The sequence below is a fragment of the Rutidosis leptorrhynchoides genome, chromosome 1, assembly GCF_046630445.1.
Source record: "Rutidosis leptorrhynchoides isolate AG116_Rl617_1_P2 chromosome 1, CSIRO_AGI_Rlap_v1, whole genome shotgun sequence".
NCBI classification, from domain to species: domain Eukaryota; kingdom Viridiplantae; phylum Streptophyta; class Magnoliopsida; order Asterales; family Asteraceae; genus Rutidosis; species Rutidosis leptorrhynchoides.
Genome location: NC_092333.1, coordinates 50,624,229 through 50,648,452, shown reverse-complemented (window position 1 = coordinate 50,648,452; position 24,224 = coordinate 50,624,229). Strand labels below are relative to the sequence as shown.

The 24,224-nt window shown below is 32.6% G+C and overlaps 2 protein-coding genes across 3 annotated transcripts; one reads left to right on the top strand and one right to left on the bottom strand.

The window, feature by feature from the left end:
* The first annotated feature begins 6,034 nt into the window (after positions 1-6,034).
* LOC139859797 (calmodulin-7) lies at positions 6,035-7,922 on the top strand. The gene is made up of 2 exons (XM_071848573.1): positions 6,035-6,187; positions 7,412-7,922. Exons 1-2 carry the CDS (start codon positions 6,112-6,114, stop codon positions 7,783-7,785), a joined length of 450 nt encoding a protein of 149 aa, XP_071704674.1. The 5' UTR covers positions 6,035-6,111; the 3' UTR covers positions 7,786-7,922.
* Positions 7,923-9,013: 1,091 nt separating this feature from the next.
* On the bottom strand, positions 9,014-14,835 carry LOC139886437 (transcription factor TGA2.2-like). Of its 2 annotated transcripts, none has more exons than XM_071870259.1 (9): positions 14,554-14,835; positions 14,320-14,409; positions 13,196-13,261; positions 12,679-12,738; positions 11,772-11,849; positions 11,640-11,691; positions 10,913-11,184; positions 10,482-10,727; positions 9,014-9,325 (listed from the first exon to the last, which is right to left on the bottom strand). In XM_071870259.1, the coding sequence occupies exons 2-9, from the start codon at positions 14,386-14,388 to the stop codon at positions 9,176-9,178; spliced, it is 993 nt and encodes a 330-aa protein (XP_071726360.1). In that variant the 5' UTR covers positions 14,389-14,409; positions 14,554-14,835; the 3' UTR covers positions 9,014-9,175. The 2 variants fall into 2 exon arrangements, with proteins under 2 accessions (XP_071726360.1, XP_071726359.1); XM_071870258.1 differs by having other exon boundaries at positions 14,531-14,834.
* Positions 14,836-24,224: the final 9,389 nt, after the last annotated feature.

Genomic DNA, 24,224 nt, shown 5'->3' with positions numbered 1-24,224 from the left:
TTAATGCTACCATATCGGAATCATTGGTTATCAATCCGAGATGGTTTCAAGATTATTTTTTTTTAGATGATTAAACGCTGATTGTAATCGTCAACGAATCTAATGGTTAACGAATAGGCGTTATTGATTTTAAAAGTGATGAATGATAATTTCGGTGGTTTGATGTGATAATTCATTGCAGAATACGAATGAATGAATGTAGTAATCTTTATGAAGATAACACCTGCTAAAGCTTTACTTGAATTTCGATATGTTAATTTCAGAATGTGTAATTGATTTTGTATGAAGATGATTGTGTATCATTGTAAAGGTAGTGCGTATAATTAATGATTTATGAATCAAAATTGAAGAATGTACAGTGTATTAATGTGAGATGTAAATATTTCTCGGGTATTACCTACCCGTTAAAATATTTTCACAATTAACAGTTTGTACAACAGAATTTACAATCTTTATGAAGATATACGTTCATATATGTATTATTCAGATATAATCATGGATTTAATATAATATTAAACTCATTTGATTTACGGTTGAAACGAGAATGAATAATCTCCAAAACCTTTAGAGATTTCATAATTGTCGCGAAATATTTCGCTAATGAAGTTATGAATCAATACATTCATCGTTACACTTGATTTATTATGAAATGGAGTTTATTGTGTTGAAGCAGTGATTAACAATTGTTAAGTCATTAACGAAGGGTGTACATCATAGCATATTAGTGATATGAATTAACCAAGTAGTACATACTAGTTGAGATTCACACGTAATTGCTTAGTACGACAAGATTTATTATTGTTCCAAATCATATATATATAAAGTATACATATATAATTCTTCGCGAAGAATGAGTCAATACATCTTAACTCATTATTACTAATATTCCTTGGTATCTATGGGCGTATGATGTTGATGTTTGAGGTACTGAGTGTGATGTTGAGGCGTGGGATGCGGATGTTGTTGTTGATGAAGCTGATGCTGTTGGTGGTGATGCTGATGGTGCTTACATTTCTTGTGGTGTTGGTAATGTTGGTGGTACTGATGGTACTAGTGGTGTTGCTGGTGTTGCTTGTGGTACTTGGGTAGTAGGTGTGAGCTTAGCTTCCAAATCGTGCACCGTTTCCTCCAGAGTTTCTACTTTACGCTCGAGTCTATGGATTTGTTCTACCCATTCCTCCGTAAGGTTTGTCAATTCTTGATATTTAGTTTGAAGTCTTCTAACTTCTTCTAGTAGTCCTATCTGATTAGAATTTGGGAGTAGAGGATGAATACTGTCTTGGGCTACATCGAGTCGACCTTCGAGGCGGAAAATTCTTGCGAAAAGAGTGTAAACGGTATTACGAATAGGTTCGCCGGTAAGCGGATCGAGTACTCCGACGTTTGGTGGTAAGTTTGGCTCATGATAAGGAGTACCTTCTTCGTTTCTCCATAGGGTGAGTATTTCACGAACCCATCCCCATCTTCTGAAGAAATCACGGTAGTTGATCAGTTGGTGGGTCCCCGTCATGCTGTCTTCGGAACTAGAGGAATTTGAAGAATCAGGTGAGAAATCCATATTATGTGTTTGGAATAGGGTTTGATATGAAATGGGTATTGAATACTGAATGATATATTTGTCTCCTTGAATACGTATTTATAGTAAAAAGATTTCCGTAATTTACAGAGGAAATTTAGGAAAAGTGGTAGACAAGGTCTATTGGGATAGATATGATAAGATATGATTTGTCTATACTCCAATAATGGTAGTATGATGTGTCGAGATTATAAAATGATAAGTATGTAATCTAATAATCTTTCAATTAAAGACTTTCAATTCGTATACTGTGATAACCCAATGACATTTTTCGGTTTGCAAACCGATGCATAAAGGTATAAGGCATATAGGTACGTGATATAACAGGGAGTTATATACATTTGAGTATGAATAGTAACAATTATAGGAGTTTCAAAAATCATGGATAATATTTCATGTAATACATATGTAATACACAAAACCATGATAGATGACATAGGAATGTCAAGAATTTCAGAAATCATGGTGTCGCATTTAAATGCGGTGGCGTAATTAGATAATACTTTGGGGAATTAGGAGAGTTCTTAGATTGGCTCGGCATTCTAAGATAAATAAAGTTCCTAAAGCATATTGTAGCATTTAACAATTAAAGGCAACAATTAAAGGCACTATGGTCAAGGAAAGTTGTAGTCCTACATTGCTAAGGTACCTAATTGTATAAGGCACACATAAAATGCAATCCTGGTTCTCTACAACAACCTGCTCTGATACCAATCTATCACACCCCCAAATAGGGCCTGGGGTATTTGTGACTAATTATATCAAATCACAGTTGTATCAACGAGAACGACTCTACATGAGACGTTTTGTTGAGTTTTGCAGCGGAAGATAAATATGTCTTTAATTGATATGATATGTAATGAAGACTCCAAGCATATCAAGCAATCATCATCAAAGCAGTAGATATACAGCAGAAGCAATATTTAAGTACCTAAGAATAAACATGCTTAAAAAGGTCAACACGAGGTTGAGTGAGTTCATAGGTTTGTCATAAATAATGATTTCAGTAATAGTGTTAGACCACAAGATTTGTTCTCATAAGTAGATCACTCAGATCCAATCAAGTTGATCTTTCGCAGGATCAAAAAGTTATGCCAGTGCGTGATATTTAGACTAAACGTTATTTGCCCCGTGACAAGTTGTTCTGTCCTTGTCGTTTAATTTCATTATCAAGTAATACAAAGACTTAGTCAAATGTATCGGGGACGTTACTCCCGATAGGCCTATCCCCAATAATTAAGAATGCCGCAGCAATTAAAAATATCACTGTATGGACTTAGTCGGACATAGCCGGGTATAGCATAGTTTTAACAGTTGGTACTGATATTTAGACTAGACTTTCAAGTTTGCCCCGTAACAAGTTATCGTTTATACTTGTCAGTTGGGGGCTTGCTGGTCATAGCCCAACATATCACAGTTCAATAGTTGGTACTTGTATTTAGACTAGACTTTCAAGTTTGCCCCGTAACAAGTTATCGTTTATACTTGTCGGTTGGGGACTTGCTGGTCATAGCCCAACATATCATAGTTTAATAGTTAATACGTGTAAAACAGTTATAAAAGTTGCGCATGTATTCCCAGCCCAAAAATATAGATAAAAAGGGAGCTATGAAAACTCACAAAAAATCAGTGTTAGTATTTGTATTCATTTCATAAAAATAGTTATAAAAGTAGCGCATGTATTCTCAGTCCAAAAATATAGATAAAAAGGGAACTATGAAAACTCACATTAAATAGCAGTTGAAGTATTCCACGCAAGAAGGAAAGTAAAGCAAGTAAGTGATCTGGATATCAACTAGTAGTAATTCTTCAAAGAGAGAATGAGAGAAATTTTGGTGTGAGTTTGAATGAGAAATGAGGGGTATTTATACTTGAAAAAATTAGGTAAAAAGAATAAAATAATTAAAAGAAAAAGAAATATTTTAATTTTTAATGGGATTTTAAAATTCAAAAGTATTAAATGTTAGGTCATGGGATAATGCACAAAATAAAATAATAAAAGTAGTTTTTCATTATAATTTTTAATTAAAAAGTAATTTATTTATTTATTTTATTAAAAAAATCATTTATTTTAAGGATTTTTTATATATATATTTTTTTTATAAACAAATTGATTTACTACTTTTCCAAGAATATTTGTCAATATTTTTTTTATTCATAATAACAATAATGATAATAAAGATATTAATTATTGATATCTTGTTTAAAAAGGATATTAATAATAATAATATTAATATATCAAATTAATGCGTAATTATTTACAAATAATTGTTCGTGAATCGTCTGAATTAGTCGAGGTTAAATGAAATCATATAAAGATTTTTGTTTAAATTTTGCCAAAAATTTACGGGTTATCACAAAATAAACAAAAATATAGAAAATGTTGAGAAATGATTATAAAAAGATTGAGTGTTAAAATTGTAAATTTGAGTTCAGGGTTCAAAAAAATTTGTAAAAAATTTGTTTATCAATTATGTAACTAATTCTAGAAAATATTGATATTCACACAAACACACACATATATATTTTATAAAAGCTTGTTACCCACGTACATAATTGAAAAAAATGTTGCAGGTTGAAATTATAAATTTCTCCGGAGTTTAAACCAACATTAAGAAAAAGGGGGCAAAGTGTAATTTGATATTTTTTTTAAGAAAAAAAATAGGTTTAATAAATAAATAACCGAACCTAGCCAACAATCACAAGCCTGACTTGTGGGTACCAAGCCTTATACCAAAGCTTCTCTTATTGAATATATATATATATATATATATATATATATATATATATATATATATATATATATATATATATATATATATATAATATAAAATTAACAGTAAAGAATTTCAACAATAAAAAATAAAAATAACATTATGTATGACTTTTGTGCTTTGACTTCAAACCCTTCGGCTCGATTAATTGAGTTTGTATCAAATGTCAATTTATTGGCAACTTGATTGCCCTTAGAGCCTAAATTGATCTTCGGACATAATTTAAAATCCATGAAAATTTGATTGTGCCACTTTCATGGCGTCTCTTTTTATTTATTTTTATTAATGTTATTTTTTTATTTATCTATTTTTATTTATTTATTATTATTATCATTATTATTATTATTACTTATTTATTTATTTATTAATTATTATTATTATTATTATTATTATTATTATTATTATTATTATTATTATTATTATTATTATTATTATTATTATTATTATTTTTCACTTGTTTTTGCCGGAGGTCCTCTTAGAAGCAATCTTTTTATTCGTCGAACAGGGAGAGGGAAGACTTTCTCTACTCCTGGAGTGTTCTACTCTGTGTGGTGAAATGACTTCTCTTTGTTCAAAGATAGAGGAAAGATTGTCTACACCTCACATCCCCATACCTCGCATGTGCGGGATTAGGTATTGTTGTTGTTGTTTTTAAAATAATATAGTTAATACTCATCATAACTTTTTAAATGACAAAAGTATTGATGGCTTAAAATAATCACGTTCATATTTTATGTGTCTAGATTTACAAATTAAAAAGAGTTTATCTAATATGTGTTCTAAGAGCATATAATAATGCTATTATTATATTGAAATTTTTAATTATTAAAAATATTCATTTGAATAATAATATGTATATACGTGTGTGTGCATGCGCGCACATTATTTAGTTGTCAAAATTGAGATTGAGAATTATAGATTAAATGCAGGGTAAAAAATGTCACGGACTGATAGAATATCGATCGATTGAGTTCTTATTTAAATAAAATTTTCACGAAAAAGCATATGCTCTTTATTCCTTAGTCAACTTAAAGTACTCAAAAATTCTATAGCATAATTCGTTAAACTTGCTCTTTAATATTTAAGGACATTTAATCCTTATAATACTAAAAGTGATGGTAAATTAAGTGGTTTTATTCTCTTCAACTTTTCCAATGACAAAACTAACAAACTTACAGAACTGCCCATCAAACAATGTTAAATTTACCAAATCTTCAGAGATAAAAATTGTAACATTTTTATTTTATTAAAAAAACTTAAATAAACTTCACCCAAATTTTTAACGGCCCATATCTACCCGCTCGCCACACGTTAAATTTTTACGACACCACCGTTCAACTTGAAATAATTTTACGAACACAATGCAACTAACTATATGCGAAACAGATATTTTTCAAAAATCGCTAAATATTTCGGAATATCTTTTATACAAAACGCTACGTTAAATATGAATGTTCAATTCAGAAGGTCCCGCCGCATCGCCCGGGCCGATCCGATCTAGTTAAAACCAATATTAGTTTCTTTTAATTTAATTCCTTTCCTTACGTGATTATAAACATTACATAAAAAGGAATTTGTGCTCGTATATATTTTTTACACAAATATACGGAATATTTGATTACTAAAAAAAAAAAAAAAGTGATTAGGCAATACGCGGTCTTAAAATAAAATACATAAATACAGTAAGGTACAGACAACATCACCCCCAAAACGCAGTTTTAATACCACCATTTTCTTTTTATCTTTCTGTATCGAAAAACAATGGCAGATCAGCTTACCGATGACCAGATCTCCGAATTCAAAGAAGCTTTTAGCCTATTCGATAAAGATGGCGATGGTATACTTTCTTATTTTTTCAATCCGATTCGTTTTACTTTTTGTTTTTGTTACAAAAATATATTAGTCCAATATATTTCTGATCTGTATACGTATGTATGTATATCTACGGTTATGCATATTGAGATTGCACGCAACCAGATCTGATTTCTAATTGTTAATTTTAATATTTGTAATGCAATTGTGTGAGTTAGGGTTTGCTATAATGTTTATGTATGTGTCAAATCAAATGTCAAGCAACTGTGTAGGATCAAAACCCAATGGGGTCCTAAATTTTTTTTCGATAACTTACTTGCACAAAATATTGAATGTGTCGGGTCATATCGGGTCGGGTCGCACCCAAAACACAAACATAAAATTCGATAGTACTCGTAAAATATAAGGTTATTTATATTTTTTAATATTGTCATTACAACAACCATCATACAAAATAATATCATTTATACAAAAAAGGAATTAATATTTCCGCAAATAAGCCCCTATACAAAAAAACATATATTCAATCCACTTAATACTAAAGGTAAGTTTTTATTGTTGTCTACTGGGTTTCATATGATAAAATTCGTCCACAATTGCATCATTGCTAATACCATCTAACATATCGTTCTCAATATATGTAAGTGGACAATCATAAGTGAGCTAATTTCAAATATTTTAGTAGGTCAAACTATTAAAATATAAATTCTAAAAATATATGGGGTCAAATTATTATTTTTAGTGGTGTCCTATACAAAAATAATAATTTTTTGTGACAAATTTCTGAAAACTAGTGGTGTCACGAGACCCCGCTCCCTAACACCTAAACTCGCCACTGCAACTGTGATACCTTGATTATAATTAATTTGTTACTATTAATTAGTAATTTTTTATTAATCGTGATTAGATCTGAAATTAATATAAGTATCTGTTGTAAACTGCAATCTAGTGGAGTAATGCTTACTCTGTTCCGTAGTGATTGTTCACAAACATACGACAGTATAACGTAATTCACAATATGCTTATAAAGCTTGTTTCTGATTCGCAAAATGTCAATTTTTCTGTTGCTAGATACTCCGTATAATGATACCGGTGAATATTTTGAGACAGAGATATGATGACATTAATTTTGTGACGTACAGATTATTATTTATCAAGCTAGTAGTTAATAACTCGGTGTTGTGTTTATAGTTCTTACTTTTGGATCATATATGTTGTATGTTGTGATGATTTATGCAAACTAATGCAGGTTGTATCACTACTAAGGAGCTAGGAACTGTTATGAGATCGCTGGGACAAAATCCAACAGAAGCTGAACTACAGGACATGATCAATGAGGTTGATGCTGATGGGAACGGGACTATTGATTTCCCTGAGTTCTTGAATCTGATGGCTCGAAAAATGAAGGACACTGATTCTGAAGAGGAGCTTAAGGAGGCTTTTCGTGTATTTGACAAGGATCAAAATGGTTTCATTTCGGCAGCTGAGCTTCGTCATGTTATGACAAATCTTGGTGAGAAGTTGACCGATGAGGAAGTTGATGAAATGATCCGTGAAGCTGATGTTGATGGTGATGGCCAGATCAACTATGAGGAATTTGTCAAGGTCATGATGGCAAAGTGAAAACTTTTAAGTTAAACCCCTTAATTAAAATTGAGGTAAAAAAAACAGTTTCAGTAGAAAGATATTGTGAGATTTGAAGTTTGGTATGATTCTATTTATGTTTAAAGATTCGGTTTATCGTATTTCCATTTTTTGCAGTATAACTGTCATTTGCTTGTTTGCTTTGGATCTTCATTACTGGCTTGAGTTGGTTTCTTTCGACATGCCATTTTTTTTTATTGTGTAGTGTAATTGGTTATAAATCCTGAAAATTTTGGAATTTTAACTTTTAATTTCTTATCATTGTTGTATTATGCGTTGCGGTTCTTTGAAATCTTCTATCACACGAGTCCTATATGTTGTGATATTCTTTGCAGTTATGCCTTTTAGAGGTCTCGGTGTCCATCACCGTCAGTCAGCTTAAGTGACTGACGCTGGACAAAAACGGACACCAGCTCGACTTTGCGACCGGCGTCCGTTGCCAACTTCTTGTTCGATGATCGACGATGTAAAAGTAGCCGTTATTTTTTTATTTACTTTTTTATTTTTATTTTTTATATTTTTTTTGTTTTCTCCTGTAAAATTTGAAAATGGAAGCTGAAATGTAAGTTGAAATAGACATTGTGAACACTTCTACCCATGTCGGTTTCAACTTCCAAAATGGAAGCCGAAATGGAAGTTGAAATAAGACATTGTGAACACATTGTTCTTTTACCATCAGATGATGATAATACACAGTTGACAGTTCTAAAATGATTCATAATGAGGCCATACCAAAAGATGGTTTGCGACTTTGCGTTGCGCTAGACTTCTTTTGGTTTTCTCCTGACTTCATCACTTTTGAAGTCTTCCATGTTCATTTTAACATTTTCAGAGACGAAACACAACATTTGACAATATAGTAGACAATTGAAGCTAGTATACAATCATCCAAGTTTACCATACATAGGACAACTTTCTTAACAATTAACCCAGTATCCAAGCAGGCGTCAATCTAATTTGATTACTCAATCTGAACCACTATTGTTTCTATTAAAACCAAAAACCATACCGAAAATCAAATGACCCATGAACCCATCTTCTTTCTTTTATCGCGTTTCTTTAACAAATTAAATGTTACTGATTTGGTAAACCTATATCAGAATTACCAGTTTAATCCGACCCTAATCTGCTCACTTTATAATACCAATAACTCCAACAAATGTTACCTTACAACAAGATCCAAGTCTATCAAGCACTCAACGTTAGATAATTACAACTTACCGAAATCTACCATATCATGTTTAATGAGATCCTTTAATGGTTACAATGCTTATAAAAAACAACAGTCATTTCATGAATAAAGCTGCGAGAACTTGTTTAAAAACTAAGCTTTCAACACTCACATAAAAGTATAAAATTCTGCTATCACTCACGATTCACGAGGACGTGCAACCCATAATGAACTAAGAGCTCGAAGACGAGAGAAATAGTCACTGATAGCTATAAGTGCTCGAGCTGATTGGCGTGTAGTTAATATCCGATGCATTTGTTGCAAGGTTTGTTGCCTCAAGTTGTCTGCCTGCAACCACAACCAAATAATGACCCATTCAGATGTCGTTTGCGTGTTATGATTACAGTTATTACGTTGTTTAGCAAAAAAAATAATATATTTTTATTTACATGTGGCGATATTGGAAGTTGTGTGCATTATAGATACAACTAGTTTTCGAACCCTCGCTTCGCGACGGGGGTTCGATTTTTAATGTATTTTATTGTGTTTAGTTACGGAGCCTGCGAGTGAAAAATCAACATATATGAAAAGTACCTTAAATATTTAGCCTTTTTTTAAAAGTGTCCGTTTTGCGTATAGTTAGTGACATTGTGTTCATAAAATTATTTCGAGTTTAAGGATGGTGTCGGAAAAATTTAACTCGTTGCGAGCGAGAAGATATGACCTGTCGAATATTTGAGTGGATTTTATTTAAGATATTTTATGAAAATTTTGATTTGACGCTTTAACCCCCTGTGTTGGGGACTGATTTTAATTTTTGAACAAGGTGTGGGGGACTTTTGTGGTGTTACTTGAAAGAAAGAAGGGGAAAAAAAAGGGGGAAAGACGAAAATACCCCTGGTACTGTTCATAAGTTTTGTCTAATAGGTAATATAAAGAAGGGAAAAAAAAAGGGGGAAAGACGAAAATACCCCTGGTAATGTTCGTAAGTTTTGTCTAATAGGTAATATGGTAATGGTAATGTAGACACCTGCCCACCTGTTTGATCCATTTGACCTGGTTAACTTTTGATGTACACATTTCAATCGCATTTGATGTACACATTTCAATCGCATTTGACCCGTTAGACATATAACATAACACAATGGACCAATCCATTTGACCCGTTAGACATATAACATAACACAAATGGACCAACCCATTCTTAAGCAGACAGCTCAAAATTGCACTTCCAACTGTGGTATTTGATCTTTTGGGAAAACTAATGCATGGTTCATACAAGCCATCCACTATATTTGACCCACTTAGCCTATTAACATTTAAATATAATGCAACTACCCACATTCATATAAAATGGGTTAAAATTGCCACCTACGTTGGCGGTATAAATGTGTGCACAAAAGAGAGTGTGTGTGTGTGTGTGTGTGTGTGAGAGAGAGAGAGAGAGAGAGAGAGAGAGAGAGAGAGAGAGAGAGAGAGAGAATTAGATGTAGTGAAATAGCACCTGTCGAATGAAGCCCTCAAGTGTTCCTAGTTTACCCATAGCCATTGCCATTTGACCCATATAGTTTGCTACATTGCCTGATGAGCCTGAGGGCGCAAGAGAACCTGCTAATGTCTCGGATAACGACTGTTGCAATGCATCCATTCCTTGTGATAAGGCGTCCTCTGCCTGCTGTGATGTCTGCTGCAAGTTATTGATGGCCATTAACTGTTGCTCCGTTAAAGGCTCCAATTGGGTTACAAGTAGCTGCAAATACACGTACATCAATATATAAACAAGTATTTGTATGCTCAAATACAGATCAAAAACACTTAGCAAACTAGTTAACAAATTATGTATCATTACAAAACAATATTACAAATTATATTATATAATATATATAGAAAATGAGTTAAAATTGTTAACTCTATGATACATGAAATGAAACGCACCTTAAGGAGTTCTGAAGAACGAAATCCACCTAACCAAAGAAAACACCGTTCTGCAGGTGTTTTCCACATGCCTGATAAAATGTGGAAGACATCAGCCTTTGCAGCATCACCTTTTATTCTGAAAATTTCTTCATAATGTGCAACGCAACCATCAACAATTATACGAAGTTCACCATCACCAGCATGTGCGCTAACGGCTTCTCTTAACTCACTAATTCGCCGGTTTTGCTCATCCAGCCATCGTGAGTATTCAACATGGAAAGACGATGCTCCTGCATGCATCATTCATCAGTTATTTTATATATGATATAGTAGTAATTGTAAAATTAATTGTGCACACAAAAGATACATCATTTTCATAATAATCTTAAATCGATTCTTCTTACATGATATAATCATTGCTAAGCAATTCAATGAATACAGAAATATCTATTACTCGTATCTATAAACAATTAAACGGTAGAAGAATAAGAAACAAAATCTTGAAAAAGAACGCTTGATACAGATCAAGGATATTGATATTACAAATTGATTAGAATTTTATTTTGGTGGTGTCGACTAGAATAGATATTAACAAAAACTAAAATTTAAACATCCTTATGACTTATGTACTACATATACTTTATGCTGAACGCACTGCTAATTCCCCTGGATCCATCTTTAGGTATTATAAATTAGTATTAATTCAATTAAAATATAAGACTAAAAAATGATAATATAGCCATACCATTTCCACTTGTTGATTGAGACTGTTCTCCTGAATTTGAAATGAAGACGCCCTTTCAGCGAAGGAGAGAAATAACGTTAAGAAAAATGATATGCTTCAAGGAATTAGCTGAAACTATAGGTCAAACCAAACCTGCTGTCTAGCTCGCTGTAGCTCTTGCTCAAGTTGGCTCAACTTCATTCTGCTACTTTCAAGTTGTTGAACATAAGCCTACAAAACCCACCCAAAATACATAAATGACAGCCAAAAATGGATAAGTTTAATCTGTATACAAGGACTGTCTACTATTGCTCCTAATGGAAAAATATATAACATTCAAATTGGCTCGTAGTTGAGACAAAATGTTCAATGTCTCTCTAAACTACTTTCTCCAAGAAGATTAGATGTAGGTTACAAAAGTATAGTCACTAATTTCAAGATATAATTACTAACAAGCAAATAGGCTAAGTTAGGATTGGAAGTTACCAGAAAATGAATTTTAAAATAGTAGCAGATCATATATATCACGGGGAAAGGGAATACGGGGTTCTTGCACAAGCAAGTTAGATGCGAAACTATCAAAAATCAACCTATATTGCTTATTCTAATTGACAATATCTTATTCCCGTAATTGCTACCCACCTATAAAATACATCTTACATGACTCTGTCGATGATTTTTTTTCATGCAATTTTTATGAATCCGTGCTATATTTATCGGTTATAAATCATAATTTAACAGAAGCATGCATCTCAAAAGCAAATTTAGTAAAATCAATGTCGAGACACGACGAAACGGAAGAAGCCGTTGTTGGCAGTAATTAAGGAGGGGGAACTATTTAGGGAATTAGACAAGTAATGAAGGATTCACTAGTAAACTACCATCTTGGCAGCAATTAAAACATATCTAATTTTCAATGGTCAATCTTAGGATCTTTTAAGTGAAAAAACCTACCTAATATAGTCATAGCCATAGCCATAGACATAGCCCATTAATATGAAAAGAAACACATAAATAAAAGATGAGAGAAGACAGGCAGGTTAAACAAAAGAAAACTTACTTTCTTCCGCAACCGACTTTTTCTTGCAGCTTCACGATTTTGAGCAAGTCTACGAAGTGTCTGAAGATTGATTACGGCTCAACAAAATCAGTGGACGGTAATAGTACAAAAGTTCAGACACCGGGACTTAAATAACAGATGCACTCGCCTTGAATCACATATACATTTGGTACAATTCGATTGACCCATTTACCAAAGAATTACATTCGTTTATATTAGTAGTGTGTCAAATATGATTCTAAAAAACTACTTGTATAGTTGTATATAACTTCAGCAATAACCAAATTTATAACAACAAAGTAACTTATGAGGTTTTCTGCATAAAATTTGCAGATTTTGTGATTTCTACCGAAGTACCATCAAGTGTGCGCGTTAGAGATCAAACATAACCCAACGGAACCATTTATAAATAAGTGTACTCTGTATACGTAGCAATTACTTCCAAGACATTAAATATAAAAACTAGTAATAATGTTCACATATGAAAGTAGACAAACACAAAAACAGAAACAAAAACCTTTTGGTCCCGCGACTTATCACTGGCATCAGAAACCACAATCCCGAGTGAATTTCCATTATTGAACTGCATCAGAATCACATAATTAGCAAAAATCTTCATTTATATTGTTCAATTATCCATCATTACACAACTAATTACAACTAATTCTTTCTATTTATCGTCCCCGTTACCTTGTATAAGAACATCAATTGATTTGAACAAACATCAACTTCTACAGTTGTAACTAATTAATATTTTATTTATTTGAACAGCAGTACGGGATTACGGGGGCGCAATTCAAAACTTGTTTTTGGGTCCTCAAGACGGAAGAGATGGCGGCTCTTCGGCTATCGGGAGAGGATATATGTCCATGGAGGCTTTTGCGGCTTTCGATGATATGATGACACGTTTGGCCGGGGAGAGCGCGCCGGGTGATGGATCCGCTAATGTGTTATCTTACAAGATTAAGAATCGCTCAGGGAAGAATTCTCTGAAAGAGACGGTTAATGGAAAATTGAAAAGAGCGGGTCCTCGAGGTTGATTAGTGTGGTCCGTCCTATGTTTATCGCCTGGTTTCGTTCCTTGTTGTGTTTTCTTGTATTTCTCTGCTTTTGTTTGATTAGTATGTTTGTAGTTTTTTTTTCGGGATGTTAGGGGAGCTCGTTTATAGATAGTTTTTGTTTAGATGGTTGCGTTCTAGGTGTGAGCTTCCCCGTTTTCCCTTGTCCTTTTGTATTCTCTGTTGAGGGCGTTTTTCTTTGAAAAACGACCTCGTTTCTATATGAGTTTTCGTTTTTTCGCCAAAAAAAAAAAAAAAAAAAAAAAAAAGTACGGGATCACCCCGGACTTAACCACCCACACGTTCATCTCCCGCGGTTGCATAACCCGCCCCCAACTGGTGCTGCCCATATGAAACCCGGCCCAATCCGAAGGCATGAGCAGTAAAACCCCCTCTCCCACTGACCCGCAACGCGATGTGCGGAAGGCACCATTGTGTGGAATTCAAGGGTAAAGGGGCAACCTTGTGTGCAATCAATTATGAATCATGAAACCAAGCTTATTAAATGTCAATTGTAACAGAATAAAATAATACAAAAAAAAAAAAAAAAAAAAAAAAAAGTTTCAAGTAGTTGAATTATTACCCCCATAATCTTATCATCAGTTTCACCATCTGTAGAAGTATCAGTCCTTGAACTAAGTGCTGCCATCATGAACTCTCAATCAAGCAATTGCTGTATTTCAATAACAACGTAATAAATCACAGTTAATTAATAAGCTACATCAAACAATATCATGAGTTTACAATATTATTGAAATTAAACCATGCTTTGGGAAGGTAAATAGTAAACTAACCCTAGCGATCAGTGACAATATACCATATTTTAAGGATTGTTCACTGATCTGTATGAATAAAAATTAGGATTTGACTTGCTTGATCTATGAATCGGAAAAAGTTTGACTCGTATAGTCGTAGATATGACTATATTTAAAAATGAATTAATTGAATATTTTATGGATTCATTACATCAGGACCATCAGGTTTTTGTGTTTGATGACAGTTGCCTGATTAATAAAACATAAAAACTGGAAGACTTTTTTCATTTGCTATTGTGAAAAGTTGTTGGATATTTCCTTATTTTTTTTTTTAAATTTTTTTTTTTATATAAATAAAGATAAAGAATAATGAATAACACCACTTCCTTGAACTTAACCCAAACTTTACTCTTTCAACACCAAAAACTGTTTTCTTTAAGGGCAAGATATTTTATTAGATTAATTCAAAATGCAAATTACAAATGAAGTTGGGAGTTTATCCCATTACACACGATGAACGAAAGACGCACTATATACACGAGCAACAATCAAAGGATGCTAAGGTGGTATCCTATAATGGTTACTCATATTATCTCTCAAGAAACTTTTTCGGATTGATCAACCAAGTATGTCAATCAATCTTCAAAGTTTTACATCTCTTCGCGATCCATTCATAACTTTTCACTTGAATTTCGTTTAGTGCAACCGGTGGATTCCAACACGAGTTTTTGAAGACTTTTTTATTTTGATTTTTCCAAATAAGGTATCTAAAAGTTCATTCCACTGCTTGCCACACTTTTTTCCCTTCATCCGATGTTTGTAAGGATGAGTTGCCTCTAAACGCATTAGAAAGATCAAGATTTGAGTTACCCATAGCGCACCAATCAAGGACCTTTTCCCATACTTCTACACTTTTTGAACATTGAAAAAGCGAGTGTTGCACCGTTTCAATATCATCATCACACATGGGACATCGGACGGAGTGAAGATCGATTCCCCGCTTGTCAAGTTCGTACAAACCGGTAATCTACTCTTCAATGCGCGTCAAACAAATATCCCAACTTTTTTTTGTACCAACGAGTTCCGCAAAGTTTCGTTACCCGCACCGTTTGAAGAAATAATCCGCTCTTGAAGTAAACTAGTAAGGACTTTTGTTGTGAATTTACCATTTGAAGCAAGACTCCATTGCCACCTATCTTCCTCGTTGATCTCGTATTTGAACCCATGTAGCATCCGCACCAAGTCTTCGAAATCACCCTTTGTTCGTCCATGTAGTAGCCGCATCCAATTCCATGAACCCGCACACTTCGTTCCATCCCATCCCACACGCTCAAATATCGAAGCATTAGGAGAGGAATCGGCCCGAAATAATCTCTTGAATTTAGCACATAAAGGGACATCACATAGCCAAACGTCATTTCAAAAAGAGGTGTCCTTGCCATTACCAACAACTTTCTTAAAAGAATTTGGAAAATCAATGCCAAGCTCTCCAATGTAGTGTCTTGTATTAACAATAACACTCCAAGTAGAATTGAAATTATAAATAGAAACCCCACCCGAATCAAATGCCCCCGAGACCCCATAAATGCTTTTAATGACATTAACCCACAAGGAGGCGGTTTCGGTTTAAAATCTCCACCATCATTTGCTGATTAAAGCCAAGTTTTTTGCTTTTAAGGAACTCACGTCTAAACCACCTTCATCGTGAGGACGAAGGACGGTATCTTAATTTATCCAAGATATTTTTGAACACTCACCCGACCCGTCCAAAAAAAGTACGCCTTACGCTCTCGAGTTTTTTTAGCACAGTTGGCGGGGCACGGAAGAGAGAGAAGTAATGCAATGGCAAACTATTTAAAACCTAGTTAATGAGCGTTAAACGTCTACCATACCAAATGACATCACACGAGCTTTCCAATCCGCTAATCTTTTATCAAAATTTTCTAATAGTAGTTTCCAATTTACAATTTTGTTCATTTTTGCACCTACCGGCAATCCAAGGTAAATAAACGGGAATGAACCAACTTTACACCCAAACAACCGAGTCAACTCCAACACCAAAAAGATTGCTCTTATGATAATTAATCGTTAAACCGGAGGCAAGTTCAAAACACTTTAGCAACTTCATAAGGCTTTCAATATTTTCACTGTTCCAACTTCCAAAAAATATAGTGTCATCCGCATATTGTAAGTTTGAGATAGGAATTATATCATAACCCACCTCGACCCCTCAAAAATACTTGCACGAACCGCAGCTCTAGTGAGTAAATTCAATCCCTCCGCCGCGATAATAAAAAGAAAAGGTGAAAGTGGATCGCCTTGTCGTACCCCTCTTTCAAGTTTAAATTCATTAGTAGATGAGCCATTAACCAAAATGGAGATGGTAGCCGACTTAAGACACAAGGATATCCACTTCCTCCATTTATCACCAAAACTCATAACCTTCATCATATCCAAAAGAAACTCTCAACTCAAACTATCGAAAGCCTTTTCAAAATCAATTTTGAAGATATGACTCTTTGCCTTGGTGTTCTTCAAAAATTTAATATTCTCATTCGCAATTAACGCCCCATTCATAATGTTCCTCCCTTTTATGAATGCACTTTGCTCAAACCCACTAGTTTCAGAATCACCTTTTTAATACGATTTGATAATAACTTTGCCACAAATTTATAAAAGCTTTCAATTAGGCTTATTGGTCGGTAATCATTAATACTATAAGGTTCGGCTTTCTTGGGGATTAGAGTCACAAATGACGCATTTCACCCTGTAGAGATTTCACCATTTTCCCAAAAAAAAACTTTATTGCATCCGTGAGTTCCATATGGATGATGTTCCAAATTTTTTTATAAAAACGCAAGTTAAAAACCGTCGAGTCCGGGTGCCTTTGTGCCAGCGCAATCTTTAACCGCAACCCAAATTTCTTCTTCAGAGAATTCATTTTATAGATCCATAGCTTCTCTAGAAGTCAGCCCAAAAACACCTTGTAAATCAGGTAAATCTGGGCTACTGTCTGGCCCAATGGCAGACTGATCTATGGGCCGTGAGGTTGGTCCATTCGCTGAAATGGCCTGATCAGAATGTGTAGTATCAGCAGGCCCACTGGGCTGTGAAGTTAGTCCACCCGCTGAACCAGCCTGATTTCGGTCCAACATCATGATGGAATGGGCCATGAGCTGTGGACTAACATTATCGTTCTTGCTAAAGATTGCTTTAAAATGATTGAAGATTGCTTCTTTGACCTCGGCCCGTTTATCACACCAAGCAGTCTAGGGGCGGAGTCAGGATTTTTAGATAGGGGTGGCCTATGCAAAATTTTATTTTTTCTAGTTTATATATAACATTTTTATTGAAGAGTTTTCTGACGTTATTTATTTTCATTTATGTTTTTGTGTTTATTACACATTTCATAATATTTTCAACTTGTCATAGTAATTGTTGACCATACAATACCATTTATTCGAATGAAAAGAATCACAATTTTTTATCCTAAATTTTAACCTAAACTTTGATGTAAAATCATATATTAGTAAAAAATGGTATAATCTACTTGAACTAAAAAAGTTTTTACATAACAGTAACAACATAAATATTATAACCCTAAAATGTAATAATTAATAGCAAGTTTCCTTAAGAATAATACAACTTAAAATAAGAGAAATATGAACGTAACTAAAGTAATTTGATATTAACTAATTCAATTATAATATGGAGTTGAATTTAATAAAGAATAAAAAATATAATAAAACCTACAAACATAATGCTGTTATAATTCAGTAGGCTTATAACTAATTTTGACCTAAGCCTATACAATCCTTAAATATGAGAGAGTAGTAATGGAAGAGAGAGAGAGTATATTTCTTATATGTAAGAAAATGGTGTGTATATGTGTGTTCATTATCCACATATATATAGTACAAATTTTACTATCCATATTTGACTAATTACCATCCATATTTTTACTACTAAATTTACAACACTCCCCCTTGGATGGTAATTTTTTTTAAAGAGCAATTAATACTGCCTCGTTAAAAACCTTGCTAAAGAAAACCCAGTGGGATAAAACTTTAGCTAAGGGAAAAAGAGTGCAGCATAGAGTTGACTCCCCCTCAAGTAGACAACGCTGAGTCGTCACATCTTTTGAACTTGCCTCATGCCAATATTGTGAATGTATGTTTTGAAAAACAGCGATTGACAGTGCTTTGGTATAAAGATCAACAGAGTTGTTGATTGAACGTATCTCATTTTAATCTGGTTGTCTTTTACGAGATCTTGAGTATATGAGAAGAATCTGAGGTTTTCATCTGAAACTGTATCATCTAAATCTTTTATGTACAAGTTTGGTCCACGTGATTTGTCTACAGTCTCCTTCATGGTTTGTTCAAACTGTTGTTTCAATTCCTATTCCCTTTCAGTCTTTTTCTGAGCCTTACTAATATACCATTCTTTTCCATCAAACTTATGACCGTTGAGACTGTTTATAACTTTAGCGCCTCGTCAGCATTTATGTTTTGTTCTGTCATTTTTTGATACTCTTCTTTCATTTGTACTATGTAAGCTGTATTATCTTCATAGATAGTTGTTAGGCTTTTATAGCGTTCTAGTCCACAAGAATCAATAATGATTTGTATCATTGATCTTAACTAAAATCATTCCCGAGTAGCTTCATGTAATGCAATCACTTCGGCATGATTTGATGATGTTGCAACAAGTGTTTGTTTTGAGAACGTCATGATATTGCGGTGCCTCCATTTAGGAATACATATCCAGTTTGAGATTTAGCTTTATGTAGATCGGATAAATAATCTGCATCTGTATAACCAAACAAATCTTGTTTCGAGTTGTTAGAATAAAATAATTATAAATCAGTAGTTCCCCGAAGGTATCAAACTATTTGTTTGATCCCATTCCAATGTCTTTTGGTAGGGGCTGAGCTGAACCTTGTCAACAAATTAACTGCAAAAGAAATGTCAGATCTTGTATAATCTATAAGATACATAAGAACCTCAATTGCACTAAAATATAGAACTTCCGATCTGTTAAAATTTTCATGATCTTCGCAGGGATGAAATAGATCAGTGTCAATATTGAGTGATCTAACAACAATGAGTTTGTCTTTAAAAAAAATGTTTTAAAATCTTTTCGGTATAAGTTGTTTGATGTACAAGTAAACCATTAGGCATATGCTCAATTTGCAATCCAAGGTAATACTTGGTTTTTTCAAGATCTTTCATATGATGTTAAGAACATTGACATAAACAACTACGATCTCATATCCGAACATTGTTTTTATAAAACATACGTGCAAAATAAGTTTATATTTATACCCTTTTTTTTTATCAAGTAGTCATTTAATCGGTTATACCACATACGTCCCGTTTGTATAAACCCACTTAGAAATCTTTGTGATTTAATGGAATATATTCCCTTGGGTTTTACATTAGATGCTTATGATACCTTAACCCTTTAGGTATATTCATATATATCACTATTAAGTGATCCATACAGATAAGTAGTAACAACATTCATGAGATGCATTTAAATAACTACCAGGTTGATTAAGTATCTAATAAGTAATTGTATCCATTACAGGAGAATAATTTTTCCTCCTAATTCATTTCTGGTCTTTGTGGGAAATATTGAGTTACAAGTCTAGTTTTGCCTTGTAACTTCATTTGCACATTTCTTTTCGGATAAAAATTCATTTGTATCCCATACGTTTCACATCTTTAAAAGTGATAACGATTGATCCGAAAACTTTTCTTTTATCGAGCGATTCTAATTCAGCTCTTATTGCTCCTTTCCATTGAGCTCAATCATGTCCATTTTGTATATTCAATGACAGATTTTAGTTCCAGATCATCATCTTTATTCATGATGTCATTGTAACATTATATGAAAATATCTCATAGAGATTTTAGTTTCATTTCGGTTCCATAATATTGCATAATTTATCGCAATTTTAGTATTTACATTTATCAATATCCTCTGCAGAAGGAATATTGATTTGTGGTTCTTCTTGAACACTTTCTCTTACCTCATTATCAGCTGATTTTCTTTTTCGAGGATTTTTATCTTCAGAACCAATTGATCTTCCACGTTTGATGCGTGGCAAAGACTCAACAGTGACATTATTGCCAGCTTTTGGAATTTCAGTTCGAGCTGGAGCATTTATCGCTGGTATATATGATTTAGTCACTTTTTTATATCTGTAAATGCATAAAGTAATTAATTTGCAAGTTCTTGCATATGCATTATTTTTGAACTTTCGTTTCACATTCTTTTGTGCGAGTTCAATATACCTTAATTGATGTTCGCATCATGAAGCATCATTTTATTTTTTATTTTTATTTCTCCCCCTAATCTAGGGAACAATGTTTTATTAAAATGACAATCAGCAAAACGTGCTGTAAAAACATCACCCATCATGGGTTCAATATATCTTATGATTGAAGATGTTTTATATCCAAAATATATTATCATCTTTCTTTGAAGAACCATTTTATTGTGTTGTGGTGATACAATTGGAACATACACTACACAACCAATGTTTTAAGGTAGAAAATATTTGGCTCTTGGCCAAAATCAAGTATTAAGTGAAAATATTTACGACTTCCACATGGTATAATGCGAATTAATGTCGCAGCATGTAAATTTACATGTCCACATATAAATATTGAGAGATTTGTACTCATTATCAATTGTCTAGTTATTAGCTGTAAGCGTTTATCTATTGATTCAGCTAAACCAATTTTGTGTATGCACATGAGCAACTGGATGTTCAACAACAATCCCTGTAGATATATAATGATCATTAAATGCTTGAGATGTTAACTCACCAGCATTATCAAGTCTCATCCTTTTAATGGTGTAATCAGAATAATGTGTTCTCAATTTAATAATTTGTGCAAGAAACTTTGCAAATGCCATATTACGGCTTGATAACATACAAATATGAGACCATCCGCTAGATGCGTCTATTAGAACCATGAAATATCAAAATGGTTCACATGATGGATGAATTGGTTCATATATCTTACCTTGAATTCTTTCAAGAAACATTTGTGATTCTTTTTCACAATATACTTTTCATTAATCACCATATGTGCTTTCCATTAATCACCATATGTGTTTTTTTTTTTTTATAAATCACCATATGTGTTTTTTTTTTATCATATATCCTTTTCACCATATACGCTTTTAATCATATGCGCTGTGTTTTTCACCATATGCGCTTTTAATCATATGCGATTTTCATCATATGCGTTGTGCTTTTCATCATATTCGCTTTTTATCATATGCGCTTATCATATGCGATGCGCTTTTTATCATATGCGCTTTTTTATGTGAATAGTAAATTAATTAATTTCGTTTTACTATTCATATAAATTAATTTAGATTTACTATTTTGTTAATTGAGTAATATATATATACATCATATACTTGTGACTCCGAAGGCTCAAATGAATTTGACCATATAGTTATACGTTGTACCTTGCACATTAATTTTCAGTAGAAGCTTTAGATGCATATTATTTTCAGTAGAAGCTTTAGATGCACTTTTTTTTTTAATCACCAAATACCACAAACACTTTGTTTGCGTTTGTTCATAGTCATCAATGAAAACCATTTTCTTTAATTTTATTTTATACAATAAAATTAACGCATCATTATTCTTTTCAAAAACAATAATCTATTGTTATTGTTCACTTGTACCATGTTTAACAACAAAAGTCAACAACCTCTGTCTTGTTTGTTGTGACAACCAAAAACAACCTTTGCTTTTGTTACCGAGAATCCAAGACCAAAAAAAAATTAATTTTTAATTAATCTTTTATCAAAACCATAAATGATTTTATTGATCTACGTTGATATGGCCATAAAGAATTGACGGCTGACCTACTTTTGTAAGTGTATTTCGGCTATCATCCCGAAAACGCACAACGACCTTTTTTTTTTTTTTTTATGAACTATTTGTTTCATATCTAGCTTAGGCAATTATTGTGAACATTTGGTCCATATAAGAGCATTTATTTTTAGACTTTTAGTTGATTTGTACTTGTCACAATTAGGGATAGCACCCGCGGGTCGTGGATGCGGATCCATTGGATCCATCACCCGTACCCGCGGATTTTTTTTTTAAGAGACATCCAATTGAACCCTTGTTCGTTGAAACAATTTGACTATATTTTTACTCTCCATTATTAAACGGGCCATTTTGATGCACACTCTTAAAAAAATAATTTGTTTTTTAAGTTTTATTATTCAACCTCCTTTTTTCAACGGTCACGTTTTTAACAAAATATTTGACAAGTTTGGAAAAAAGTTTTTTATTGATTATCATCAAAAGTTTTCTATTGTCACTCTACTGGATGGAATTATGGCATACAACCAAAATTGCAACCCAACACTACATAAGAACAAAAAGGTTGTTTTTAATTAACATATGTATATGTGTTAAACTCGGAATAATAATAACTTATTTTAGAAAATTAACATAAGACATGTTGAAACATTTTTGTCACATTTAGCTCATCAAGTCTAATACTTATCATTGATAGATTTTATCACGTCTAGGAGATGTTTACTTTTTTCTTGTATTAAGTCCTACTTTCATTTACCTTTGTTTGGAAAAAAGTTTTTTTTTTTTACTTTGCTTTCCCCCTTTCTGTAAAACTCATTTAAACACTTTCTTTGTTTTTTTTTTTTTTTTTAAAAAAACTTCCTTTTTTTTACGTTACCCGTAAATTATAAATATATAAAAAAAAACTTTTTGTTTAAATTTTTTTTCTAGTTTTTAAAAGGCCACTTGACCAATTTTTTAATTCTTTCACAACACCTGATATCGTGATCGTGACCTTTCACCAAAGCAAGAGATATTCTTGATAAACTAAACACGGACTCGTGTTTGAAATTGTCGGCCACAAAAAAATTCATTTGATAAAAGTATATATATTTTTTTTAGTTATAGAAGGAGACCACTTCATTTTCAATACTTCATTTTTGACAAAAAAAACTATTCCATTTTACCATCCCCTTTTTTTTCTTACTTTAACTTTTAAGATATACTTTTAATAAAAATACAAACTACTTTTTCTTATTTTAACTTTTAAGATTTACTTTTAATAAAAATACAAACTACTTTTTGTATTTTAACTTTTAAGATTTACTTTTAATAAAAGTACAAACTACTTTTTCTTATTTTAACTTTTAAGATTTACTTTTAATAAAAATACAAACTATTTTTTTATTTTAACTTTTAAAATTATAAATTTAAGAATAAACATTAGTATGCATGAAATAAATAATGATTAATTGCATAAGTAATCATAAATGTTAGATAACATATAAAGACCCCGTCGTATTCGTATTGATCGAAATTAATCTCGACCCATGGTACCGTGTTGTCAAATGACGTGTTGCGTACATAAAGTACCGTGTTGTCAAATGACATGTTGCGTACAATCATGAGGTCTTATTAACATAAATATAAATGTTAGTGAAGTTAATAAGAGTTAGATTACAGAAAATATAATTCAGGCGGTATAACCGGCCATATATAACTTAAATAACATAAATATAAATGTTAGTGAAGTTAATAAGAGTTAGATTACAGAAAATATAATTCAGGCGGTATAACCGGCCATATATAACTTAAATAACATAAATATAAATGTTAGTGAAGTTAATAAAAGTTAGTAAACATAAATGATAGTTAGGCGACAGTGTCGAC